The sequence below is a fragment of the Salvelinus sp. IW2-2015 genome, linkage group LG8, assembly GCF_002910315.2.
Source record: "Salvelinus sp. IW2-2015 linkage group LG8, ASM291031v2, whole genome shotgun sequence".
Taxonomy (NCBI): Eukaryota; Metazoa; Chordata; class Actinopteri; order Salmoniformes; family Salmonidae; genus Salvelinus; species Salvelinus sp. IW2-2015.
The window spans coordinates 23,272,964-23,286,484 of NC_036848.1; the positions used below are offsets into that span (position 1 = coordinate 23,272,964).

Consider the following 13,521-nt stretch of genomic DNA (forward strand, 5'->3'; position numbering starts at 1 on the left):
GACTGGACTAACTATAGGGGCTCACACCAACAGCTGGCCATTTCACACGGAGCAGACAAGTCGGCCATAGCAACGACGTCACCATATTGTTTATCTGAATGTTTTCTTAGGATTTCCAAAAGGGGGGACTGTGATTACTTAGAGTATCACATGAGGAACAATTGGGTATTTCGTAGGAAAAAAGTTAAAACATAGGATGCTTTTTGTACATTATTTTATTTCCGTTAAATAAATTAAAAGTACCACACAAAATATACATTGAAAACATTTGTGCAAGTTTTCCTTCGCATATGTAGCATTATTACTAGACAGACCATTACAAAACTTGAGGCATGAAGAGGAGCAGAGCGCATAAACCAACACATGAATACACAGACAGGCGCCAGATGAAGAGAAATAAGGAAACACGAGTGTGGAKTTCTCTCCCAAATATGACTATTCAGTCCTGACAATCTCTCCTCAGCTTGGGTTGGCCTTATTTCTGATGTAAAAGCTTCGTGTTGTGAATGAGATGAAAATACCAGATTTCCCGTTCCTCCTCTTTTGACTCGGAGACAACCGGAAGGACAAATCCATCCAGGGCCAGCCATGGTTTGGCCAACCTAAGCAAAGCGCTTAAGTCTATGACAACTCTCAGGAATGCTAAAGGCATGCCTGGCCCATTGTAGAAATATACTGTATGGGATGATTGCAGCGAGGCACAGAAATGTACACAAGGCCCACTCCACTCAAACTCCTTTCAGGTACAGAGCTAACACTGACACTGAAACCGGTAAGTGCTTTGATTAACGAACTGTCAGTGTTAAAGCTATAAGATTACGTAACATACTGAAACAAAAGCTTCCGCCTCAGAACGCATTTTCTGGTGTAGCAATGGTCCAGCAATGCCTGTTAAACAAGATTACGAAGTACAGGCTTTTTCTGGCAAGACTGTCGGTGTGTTAGCTATAATGTTATTTAAGCCATTGAAACACTGTTTGAAACGTATTTATTAGCCTGGACCTGTAGTAGCCAGGTTCCATACTGTGTATGCTGTAGGCAAATCAATACTCGATGTCATACCTTAGCATGGAATGACAACAGAGGGGTTGGCTACACCACATACAGTGTACGGAACCAGGCTAGTCTTGAAGTGTCTGTTGACTAAGTAACAGGCTTTTCTGGCATGATTAGTTGACTGGAGACGTACGCCAGGGCTACAGTTCCAGTGGAAACGGGTGTCATGTACCAACCGTGTCACATAACCGGCCTGTAAAGTGCCGACCAGGAGAAATTTTGACATATTACTGCTAAAATTACTAGACAGTGTCAAACACAGGGAGGAAACACTGTTGAAATTGCACGGCATTGGAGTTCCCCATTTCATAACCATAACACAATCCACGACAGCGTTTGGGAAAAAAACATTTCCTTTGTGGCCCGGAAAAGATCATGTGTCCGGGAAAACCATTTTCGTTTCTCAGGGTGTAATGAACAACTAAATCCTGTTCAACCTGCACTGTAAAAAATGCTTAGTCACTGAAAAAACTAAAAGAGTGTGTCCGAAATGGCACCCTATGTAGTGCAGTGCTTTTGATCAGAGCTCTGGAATAAAGTGGAGCACTATAAAGGGAATAGGCTGCCATTTGGGACACACAGAAAGCAAAACAGGACATTATATTGTCTGAATATACTGCGGGAGACAAAGTGACAAAAAATACCCTTGCATGAGCACACAAGCCCAAAACAACGAAGCTCTAAATCGGCATGAAGGCAGATAGTGAGGCTGAAGCAAGGAAAGAAAAAACTAAATGAGGACACATGGCAGACATTAAAAACGACGGTACCACCTGCATGACGAACACACAGCACATACATTTTGAAAACACAAGAACACACAGTTTGCACCAGCACAGTAAGAGTTGACAGCAGAGTCAAACATCGTGGACAATGGGGACAGGAGGACTATTTACAACAGTTAAGACATCGATACCCTAGAGGTGTTCTCTCTCTGATGTTCTGTAGGGCTGGTTTCTGGGACTCATATTGAAAGCCTACTCTTGAACTTAAAAAAGCATGCTCAATAGAGAATGTTMATCTCTGGGTCTGAAAAACTGGCCCATAAAAATGGCAATCAAATGCAGGCGTGATGACTGATCACTCTATTGTGACGGGTTCAGAGTTGCAATGTACTCTCACTGATATTGAACGACACGTGTTTCAGAATGGCAGAAGCGAAAAGGTGGGTTTGAACAACCAAGGGCAGTTAAGCAATATGCAAAATGTCTCTTAAAAATAATTATGAAGGTGAAATAAACTATAAAGATGGTGAAAAAAAGTAATGCAAGGAAAAAAAGAGAATAAATAACATTAGTTTAAAGTACAGCCCACTGATCATTCTAACATCTCCCAATATCACAAGAACCCAGACGGGACTTCTCCCCACTGTCATCGTTCTCTTGTAACAATGGAAATCTTCCATTATCAGATTGTCCCGACAAGCAAGGATTCACTCAGTCTCTCTGTGTTCACTAGAAGTATTTTGTGCCCAATATCACTGTCTACTGATGGTTTGAATAGTTCACCCCGAGAGAAGTATCCATCGGGTAGCTGCAATTCAAATCTTCTGGACGACCACCCATGTGGGCCATCTGTAGTGTCATGGACTAACAATTCATCATTATCTTAGTATCTATGGGTTCGTACATACATACATACATACACACATACATACACACATATTGTATTTTCATTCAGAGTTCAAATTCAGATCAGGTATAGGGAGTCATTTTGGCATGGAACATGTTATATGATGCATGGGGGTCTTAGGGGGTCACCTGGGGTGGGGTGATCCATAGACAGGGCATAGAGGTATTCTGGTACAGCAAAAAGTGCAGAGAGGCATCAGTCAGTTCACTGTCACTCCAAGCTACCAACACCTAAACTCCTGGTCCTGCAGCTACACTATGAGCAGAGGTGAAAACTATGGTGATGGTTGTGAGTGACTGAAGCACAGAACTACAAAGGCTGGGGGCTGGGGCATTGATAAGAGCCTGTGATAAAAAGAGAGGGTCCCATATAACTACACTGTTTGTTCTCCCACCACAGGATCCAACACACGTCCCCTAAGGGCCAGGGGGCGTCAGGGGTGTCACACCATGGTCCCCCACACACACGCCTTGTGTGCACCAAAACTCCACTCTTATAACAGTTACCAAAAGGTCCAGCCTGGAGGATGTCTGAGCCCTGACCCCTGACTCTTAACCCCTCACTCGTCGTCCCCTCCCGTGAGGAAGCCCAGGATGAAGATGACGGCTCTCTGTCGGTCCTGCGGGGTCTGTCGGCCCACCATTTTGGGCGGGGGCCGGATGAGCAAGCTGGCAAAGAGGGTAGCTGGCATGGGGCACAGTGGAGGAGAGAGAGAGGTAGAGGAAGATGTTAGAAACAGAGGAACAGTTTGGATCYGTTTCCTTTCAATTCAGTCAGGATTCAGTGAATTCCAGTTCCGKAATATTTTTTTCAATTCTAAACTTGGGAATTTCATTTCCAGAATTGAAGTGGTATTGACCCTAAATCTGGGTTGTGTTCAGTAGAGAGGATACATTTTGAAATGGAGTCAAGTGGGGACAAACTACTCTACCTGAAYATGTCCAATAAGAACACTGATATTTGCATTCTGTTGTCAAAWGTTTTCCTACATTGAACCCTAGTGAACTAGGGTTCAGAGAGAAGCAGAGAGAATGTGGCCATGGGGAACTGACCTATGAGGTTGGCAGTGAGGTTGTTGTTGTGGGCGTATTTCAGCAGCTCCTTGAGGAAGGCCATCAGGTAGCGGAACACGTTGCGGTGAGCCCGGGGCAGCTGGGAGATCAACTGTCAAAACAGCCCAGAGAAAAGACAAATGATGGTACGCAATGACCAGATGAGCTTTTAACAATTCAATAGAAGTCAATGACTCCTACTCGTATCCATTACGATTCGTATGGTATCACATGCATACATTTTTATGTGGAAATATGTATTCACTGCACCTGTTTGCAGAGGCGGCTGTCGTGGGAGCAGTCCAGGCTACGCTGGTAGAGCTCGTAACACACTACTGGCTCAGGCAGAGCTTCCAGAAATATCAACAGGGCCTCGGCCACCGAGTGGTTACAACCAGCTGATACACACACAGTCAGGGAATAACACACAGATTTGTGGCCGAGGGTCGGTGTGCGAACTACATTGCTGTCATACTGTGCAGAATCACTGACCTGCAAATCACCTCGAATTCAAAATAGCTACCCATTATGTGATGAAAAATAGCCATCTTGCGCCTCTCCTTGCTCAAACTGATCCTCTCAAACACACTGGTTGTGTGTGTGTGTCTGTGAGTTTGTGTGTATGAGTATGGGCAGGAACACTGATGAKAGGGAGAATTGCACACCATAAAACCCAAATATCACACACATCATTTTTCATCCACATAGCAAATCTATGTAGCGTATGTCGTGAATGTAGCACCTCTTAATACTACCACCCCATGCACCTTGGCAGCAGTCTGTGTATAGCAGCCGCTTTATCACAGTGACCCATATAGCTGTGTGGCATCTCAGTCACAGTCTCCTGTTACAGGGCTGGGCCTACTAGTGGATCTGGGCCAAAGGGTTTGGAATGACTTGGGACATATGAGCAAGGATACGGATGGAGTCAGGAATGCTGGTGTCCAGGCAGTCAATGATACTCTGCAGCTCCTCCTGCAGGCCCGGTGTCTGGAACAGGTCCTCCTGAAATAATGGTAAGGAGTTTACAGCCATTTTGTTTTTCCTTGGAATAAGGGTAGGGTAGAATACAATTTAGAGGCGGAGACGCTAAGTCTACAATAGTGCTTGGAAAGGTTCGCTTGGAATACAAAACAAAATGTTGTGCTGTTTCGCTCCGCCCAAACAGAATCATTGAAGTGACAATAGTGAAATGGAGCGATATTCCGTTTGGATTCCACACTAACCAAGGTCACCCCTCTGTGAGGAATATCCTAATTCATTGCAACAGCACTTGAGAATAGCACTTTAAACATTTCCCCCTTACTATCCTCTCACCTGTTGGCAGGACTTGGTAAAGAGGTGGTTCACCAGCAGCCACACCTCCTTGGGGATTTTTAAAGGCTTGTCCTCCGTGCCAGCACTGTCCACCATAAGGAAGCTCATCTTGGACTTCTCCTGAAGTAACACACACAACCACAAGATGTCAGAAACATAGATACTAGACAGAGAACACCACAAGATGTCAGAATCATAGATAATATACTGAGAGAACACCACAAGATGTCCAGAATCATAGATAATATACTGAGAGAAACACCAGACAAAGATGTCAGAATCATAGATAATATACTGAGAAGAACACCACAAGATGTCAGAAACATAGATAATATACTGAGAGAACACAACAAGATGTCAGAAACATAGATAATATACTGAGAACACCACAAGATGTCAGAAACATAGATAATACTGAGAAACCACAAGATGTCAGAAACATAGATAATATACTGAGAGAACACCACAAGATGTCAGAACATAGATAATATACTGAGAGACACCACAAGATGTCAGAAACATAGATAATATACTGAGAACACCACAAGATGTCAGAACATAGATATTACTGAGAGAACACAACAAGATGTCAGAAACATAGATAATATACTGAGAGAACACCACAAGATGTCAAGATCATAGATAATATACTGAGAGAACACCACAAGATGTCAGAAACATAGATAATATACAGAGAACACCACAAGTTGTCAGAATCATAGATAATATACTGAACACCACAAGATGTCAAGAATCATAGATAATATACTGAACACCACAAGATGTCAGAAACATAGATAATATACTGAGAACACGACAAGATGTCAGAAACATAGATAATATACTGAGAACACCACAAGATGTCAGAAGCATAGATACTAGACCGAGAGAACACACACAACCACAGCATGTCAACGGCATACTATACCATAATGACACAACACACACAACCACAGTATACTGAAGAAAATAGTTGGCATTTCAGCGCAATTTTCGGTCAAAAAAGACCGTCGTCAGAACATAACCATACCAGATTCTGACACATAAAGTCTCTGTTAGTAATGTGACTGAAACCAGCTTTACCCGGTCGATTYATAAACTTATGAACTGCTTAATTCCCTAGGGAGGATTTGATTAGATTCATCCTGTGCCATTACATAAGACAATTTAAAAGTATCCCATTCATCAAAATGTTGATTCCATTCCTAAGATGATTCCACATGGCACATTGCCTGTCATTATAGGTATAGGGAACATATTAGAGTGGATTAACGCAAGGGTTGGATGTCGGGTCGGCTTGCAGGAGAGCCATTTTACTGGAAGTGAATCACATTGTTTTGTGTCTAGCTGCAAATGGATCCCTGAGAACTAGGGAGAGTCGGGCCAAAAATAACCACTGGCAATGGGAATCACACACACGAATGGGACACAGTGATAGCCTGCAGAGCCATATACAACATCAAGAGCTAGAGAGCCTCTCAAAGTGTTACTGTTCCTTAAGCTTCTAGGAGTACAGCTTCTACAAAAGATGTAGCCTAGGCTATGGTTAGGTGACCAGAAATAAAGGCTTTTACAGAACTCAAATACATCAGGCCCTGGATGTTGATTTGGGGGGGGGCAGGGCTTTTCCCACTGGTGCTACCAACTTTTTCAGTTGATGGCACCAACACWTGATTTGGTTGCACCAATTTTTTACCTGACCAGTGTCCCATAATGTACCTACATTCCATAGAACCAGGCTAAAAGACTAGCCATCTTTTAAAGTAACATGCCATTGCAGGCCTCGACATTCAGGCCAGTGACAACTAAAAGCTACTGACCTGAATGAAAAGAAGGGAAAGCAGATGCTCACATTACTTAAATGTTATATTTAATTTGAGGGCTGAGCACATACCCTATTTCCCGGGCTACCCAGACTCCCTGCTCCATCCAAACGCAACACCACGGACGTTAGTTTCTTCACCGCAATTAGTATGGAATAGAGTACCTCCCCAACCCTTTAACGAATGCGAACATATTCAGGGCAATCTTATTGGTACAGAAACCGATGGGTTGGGCCAGAGACAGAACACACATGGGTAAACCGGCAGTTTGACAATTCGTCATTGGATCTGATGCTAAGCTTGGATAGAGACGATACAATCGCTGATGACTTTGTTTTGTACAACACCCCTCATCACCACAAACGACTTCAATAACAGCGCAATCTCAAAAAGGSTGTTTTTGTGAGAGATTTTTAAGTCACTCCACAGTTAAAGAGCCCTTTTTATATTTTTGTAAATTCTGTTTTATTTTTCTAGGCTTCCGGTTTTCACTCTCAAAATCACACTTTATCAAAACACTACAAAAACTGGATGTTCTAAATTCACAAAAATGCTTAAACCACATCAGGAGACCAATTTTGAGGTCAGGAAACTAAAAAATAAATAATAACTTGTAAAAAATTKGAGGGATTATTAGGTGGCCATGATGGTATGAGGGCCAGATTGGGAATTCAGCCAGGAAACCGGGGTTCACACCCCTACTCTTACGATAAGTGCCATGGGACCTTTAGTGACCACAGAGAGTCAGGACACCCATTTAAAGTCCCATGCGAAAGACAGCACTCTACACAGGGCAATGTSMACAATCACTGCCCTGGAGCATTGGGATGTTATTTTAGACTAGAGGAAAGAGTGCCTCCTAATGGCCTTCCAACACCACTTCCAGCAGCATCTGGTCTCCCATCTAGTGACCGACCAGGGCCAACCCTACTTAGCTTCAAAAGCAAGCCAGAAGTGGGAAGCAGGGCAGTATGCTGCTGGCCCACCATAACACGTTAACTATCTAGCTAACTTAGCTGGTCCATTATTGCCTATGCGAGGAAGTTAGGCTACCTAGCTAAAATGCTTGCTAGCCTATGACAACAAAAACAACGCCATGGCATTGGCGTTCAACTAGTCACAAGTAGGGTGAGTCCAAAAAATGTTTTACTTGGGCATGCGCACACGCACACACACACACAAACAAATACACAGAAATCAGTTCCATGGACAGCCACATTATATTTAGCAACATTGATTGGACTAAATCGTTTTTGGTATCTTTAAGTTAGATTTCACTGTATTAAAGCCTAGTTGATATGATGATGTTTAAGTGTAAATGGTGCTGGAATAGCAGAGGCAGGGCTCCTGTTGTCTTTGTGCTGACCTGCGGTAACTCCGTGGTTCTAAATCAGTAATTGTTTAGTAAACTGTTGAAAACATTAACTTGCTGGACCATGCTGCAGGTCATATAACTGTTTGTTACATCTAATATTTTGTTTGTGGACTTCACCGGACAGATGTTGCTCTCCAGTTTTGTCATGAAACAAACGAAAGTGTAGTTGAATTTATTCCGCCTCTGTGTGACTTGTCTTTTTGTTGTCTTGGCCTTATTGTACTGTATATCACAGTGGCGTATGAATGAATGGGTTATAAAGCACGCAAAGCAATTATCACAACTTAGGTTGTAATACAGCTTTTTTTTACTGGCTTGGCTTCACCAGTGATTTATCCCACGCACCACTACTGGTAGTTCCTGAGTTAATTAGCAACTAACATCCCATCATGCTTAGGGTCATGTATAAAAATGCACAGTTGCACATTATTTTGGCAACCATGGTTAGAAGAAGGATCTCAGTGCCTTCGAAAGAGGGGTCTCAAAGGAGCATAGGGGGTTTAAAGGATGTGTGTGTGTCTCTCAGTCACCAGATCCCAACCCAATTGAACACTTACGGGAGATTCTGGAGTGGCGACTGAGACAGCGGTTTCCACCAATTATGGAATTTATTGTAGAATAATGGTGTTGAATCCCTCCAATAGGGTTCCAGACACTCGTAGAATATATGCCAAGGCGCATTGAAGTTGTTCTGGTGGCTTGTAGTGGCTTAACGCCCTATTAAAACACTATGTTGGTGTTTCCTTTATTTTGGCAGTTACCTATTTATGGTGCCATCTGTAGTGGGTTTAGCCATGCAGTGATTCAGTTTCACTGGCCGGTGAGCTGCTCAAGATACGGAAGGTGAAGATGGGATTAACATCAGGCTTTATATGGGTGAAGCTGATGCTGCTTAACTGAGCACAGGCCCCCTCTGCTTCTCCCTAAACTCTCATTAGCCTTAATCATGTGTGTGAAGGCCTGTGCACTGTAGGGTGACCTGCTGTGAAATGAGCTTGGGTGTGCGGAAAAAGGACTGTATGTGTGTGTGGAGGGACGGTTGTGATGCGTGTGTACTGCGGTGGCGACGTGCTTGAAGTCTAGTACATGTGGTGTCACTTCTATGATCGCACACACAAGCACGCAAGTGTGAAAACCAGGCTCCTCTCTTGTAGGGCTGGGCGATATATCAAATTAATTTGATGAATTCAAATGTATGTTTTTGCGCGATATTSTAAATGCCTGTGTCGCTCCTTCTGTGCACTTTCCCAWTTACACCAGAGATCTGAATATAATGACAAGATGCTCATGACTCCGCCCTAACAATAGGAGTCGTTGTCCCAAAGGCGGGAAGGCAGGCRACAAGCTTAGGTCCAAAATAAGCCCATAGAAACACATTGGGCTAATTTTGGACAGATTTTAACGAGAGCGAAACCTCACTTCGCCTCTTCCTCTGTTCACACATACACAAGTCCCTGAAACTCACACCAACAAAGTTGAGAGATCACTTCTTCCTCTCTATTTGCATTTGAGGTTCGGTCCAACAGAATCGGTCATATGGACACCCAAACACATTGAGACCTTTTACTGTAATAGTAGAAGTTAACCTGTCTAACGATATCCTTTATATGTCTCAACGACTCAGCTGTCGAGTCTTTTATAAATGTGCAATAAGCATAAAACACAGTTATATTAGGAATTGGACGCTTATTATCATTCKGAGAAATACGGTAGGTCACTTGATTTCAACATCTGAACAAAGTGAAGAGGCTAGCATGCTGTTCAAACAGTTGGACGCATAGAAGGTAGTCTTCATAACAATTCGACTGTTCTGCCGTGTTAGCTACAAAACATATCCAAGTTGGCTAAACTTGAAATATAAAGATTAACTGGCTACTCACTAGCATGTGGGCTTGTGCTTGAGAGATTGTTGTTGAGACCTGTGCTCATTTTCTCTAATGCCTTCTACAATAAGTTAGTCATTATTAGTGAATGTGCATTATGCATGGTTCTGGTTACATTTATAACGAGGGCATTTTCATAGACTTCAAAGCCAAATCAGAGACGTTTGCAAAAAAGCGGGTTAAACTATTTTTAATAAATAGTTACATTATCAGTGGGGCTTTTAGCCTAATTTCACACGCCCTGTATTCATTCGATTATTGCTGACTGTTTGAAATGCAGTGTATTTGACCTTTAACTGTACAACAAAGCTTAGAGAAAATGTTAAAAAAAATAATAATAATAATCGAGATGTATATGGTGAAAGTTTGGAGGGAAAAAACGAGATATGATTTTTAGGCCATATCGCCCTGCTCTACTCTCTGGTCTATCACTGCCTTAGGGTTATCAATCTCAACCAGTGCTTGCATAATTTGAAATATTTAAAGCATATAATATGCACTCAGGCACATTTCATGACGGTCTTATGCGGGCCACCAATATCTCAGATTGAAGACTAGTACAGCTAGTAGTGGTGAGAGATTAGGTCTTTAGGTCGATTATTTTAAAAAAGAATAACTTTTTTTTATCGATTTCAAATATTTTTGTAGACATTAAATGCAATACTCATTATGTGGGTTGAATGCTGTAACAGAGAATAAAAGTCCCATGATGGTAGTGACTGCCCATTACTGCTTATCGCTTATTAACCACAATTTATTCACATTACTTCAATAAAATATTTCAGTTGTGTATATTACATTTRTTTTAGGCCTAGTTSATGACTTTATTATTTCATTCCAAGTCATCATCTCTATAGAGCAGCTGCCTACGCTGTCTGACAAAATAGAATATTGGCCTGTTGGAAACTAAAACGCCCTAATATATCACATAGTTGGGGCTTGATCGGATTTCTCTCTAGAGAACCTGCACATTGCGCTCACAGCAAAAAAGGAATTCAAATAATTGAGCCAACATCAGTCAATTAGTTGTTTGAAAATGGAAAAATACCACAATTCAACTATTCGCTCAGCACTTACAGCTAGTACTGCTATGGCAGAGATGGACATGCAACCCCTGCGTCTAGAGCTGGAGTAAATTAAGACTTTAGCATTGGATCCCAAAACAGAATATTTCATCATGGTCATGTCTGAACCAATGTCCTTCCCTAATTCAGAACATGAGGTACTGTATATTTGGTTAATCTAAGGTGTTTTTAWGTCAAATCTAGAAAGCAACATTACTAGATTAGAACCTGGGTTGCCTATTTCGCTGACCAACAGCGGGGCAACAGACTAGCCTWATACCCTGACTACACCGCTCGCATCGCATGAGCGAGCGTTGCAAAATAAATGTAGAAATCTATGTTATTCAATTATTGCACCCACTGCTTGCGCRCGTCTGCGTTGCCAAGGGCTAAAATAGAAGTCCTTTCTATTTCTGACGCAGATCACGCTGCAAGTCCTGCCTCTCCCATCTCCTCATTGGTTTATAGAAGCAGGTACCCACGTGCCATCTCCTCATTGGTTACACCCACGTGGGTGATTGAAAGACGAACTGTGTTGCCGGTTGTCGTAGTAATACTATGAAAGTTTAGATGCCAATCACCACATAAATTCAAAGATGAAAAAGCTTGGAAGGAGGAGAGATGACTAGAAACGATTCAGTAGACCGTTTTATGTGTGGATTAATTGTCGATGTCGAAGACCTTGTGCATTTCAGGTAAAATAACAACTCAATGTTTATATCCCAGGACAAATTAGCTAGCAACAGCAAGCTAAGTAGCTAAATTGCTATAAATGTTTAATGCTTTTAAATGTTTAATGATTCTAATCATTATATATTTCTATAAATGGGCACACCATGTTGACTTTACCTTTTCCATGTAGCTGTCCTCTCCCTGAGCACCCAGCAGCCACCAGCACAGCAGTGAAGAGTTGGAAAGGAATGATCAACGCAATGAGGAAAGATGAATAGAGAACAGAGAAGATACTGTAGATAGAACATAAAGCGTAACCACAGAGGAGTAAGGGAGTAAGATAATGACATGCTGTTTGAAAAGGTGCAATCTGTAGGTTACTTTCTGTTTTTTTAAAGTATTGTCCCAGGCCGGAAGGATTGGGGGAAAGGGTCTTTGAGAGTGTATCAAGCACTGATTGGCCTAAATTGAGTTTTGTTTTGTGTGTGTTCTTGTTTGAGMATTGATTCCTTGAGCATTACAGGGGTTTAAGAAGTTACAGATTGCACCTTTAAAAATGWATGATTCCACCCAAATGTACCCATGCAAAGAATGACAGTAGAAAAGTAACAGTGGAAGCARGAGATCATTTGCAATGCAATGGATCATATAAACATAGCATACTAATCTAACACTAGTGGCCAAGGTTGGATATAGATAGAAATGCATGGACAGGCTATTTGTACTGTAAAGTAGACCAGGGTATATGACTAGCCTAGACTAGTCAATGATCCCAGCATTTCAGGAAAGCCCTTCTGTCATTTGTACACACCATGTGCCACTTCCTTATTCCTTTGGAGATTCTAAACAATGGCACAGGTTGAAACATTCTCGCTGCACTCGACAGAMTGTGGAGATTTGGACTGTGGCGGTCACTAAACTTTGTCAGCCGGTGATTGTCAAGCAAATAACTGCCGGTCTCATGGCAATTGACCGTTAATTAACATAAACATGTAGCTTCTCCTGGCTTCCACATGCAGACCTTTGGAACATCTACAATTTAAAAAGTCGAATAAATCCATGTAATATAGCCTACACCGTCACAATAAATCCATTATTTATTTTAGACAGGTCTAAAGAAGCATGATAAAAAGAAAATGTAGTCTATTTCAAAGGAACAGAATAGCATACTCTGAGTTGTCTTTATGTTAGGTCCTGATCTGGCTATGCCAAATGGATTTGGGCTACACTAGTTCATTTAGTAGACCAGATTTGCTTAGAATTCCATGGCATTATTTTATATTATGAAGAATACAATTGAACAAAGCTGAATAAAATGGAAATTTGAGGGTGTGCGGCTATTCTGTGTTGAGCGGTTAACAAAGAAATAGGTACTCCYATATGCTTAATTTAGAGTTATTTATGCAACTTTAGTTGTTCTACAAACGTTGGGCTATATATTTTGATTTTTAATGCACTGTAAGGCTGCATGATGAGACTAATGATGATTTGAAAAAAGTTGCTTGAAAGGCATGAACTCTGCTTTGCTTTTTTGTGCAGGCTGTACACACTTCATCAGTATCTCATTCCCAATTTGACAAGCATTTCATAATGCCTTGAATTTCACAGCGGCCTCCCCTTTGTGTGGCCGTAATGCACCCTAAAAAA

The 13,521-nt window shown here is 41.8% G+C and overlaps 1 protein-coding gene across 5 annotated transcripts in view; it reads right to left on the reverse strand.

Annotated features, from left to right (window-relative positions):
• Nucleotides 1–197: 197 nt before the first annotated feature.
• ocrl (OCRL inositol polyphosphate-5-phosphatase) overlaps nt 198–13,521 on the reverse strand; it is a 41,958-nt gene continuing 28,634 nt past the window's right edge. For 4 of the 5 annotated variants that reach the window (XM_070444814.1, XM_070444812.1, XM_070444811.1 and 1 more), the window contains exons 19-24: nt 12,052–12,075; nt 5,058–5,177; nt 4,661–4,745; nt 4,011–4,138; nt 3,741–3,852; nt 198–3,372 (exon numbers count right to left, since the gene is read on the reverse strand). In XM_070444814.1, the coding sequence (XP_070300915.1) occupies nt 3,248–3,372; nt 3,741–3,852; nt 4,011–4,138; nt 4,661–4,745; nt 5,058–5,177; nt 12,052–12,075 (594 nt within the window). In that variant the 3' untranslated portion in view covers nt 198–3,247. The remainder of the gene's footprint in view (nt 3,373–3,740; nt 3,853–4,010; nt 4,139–4,660; nt 4,746–5,057; nt 5,178–12,051; nt 12,076–13,521) is intronic. The other variant, XM_070444813.1, reaches the window with a different exon arrangement.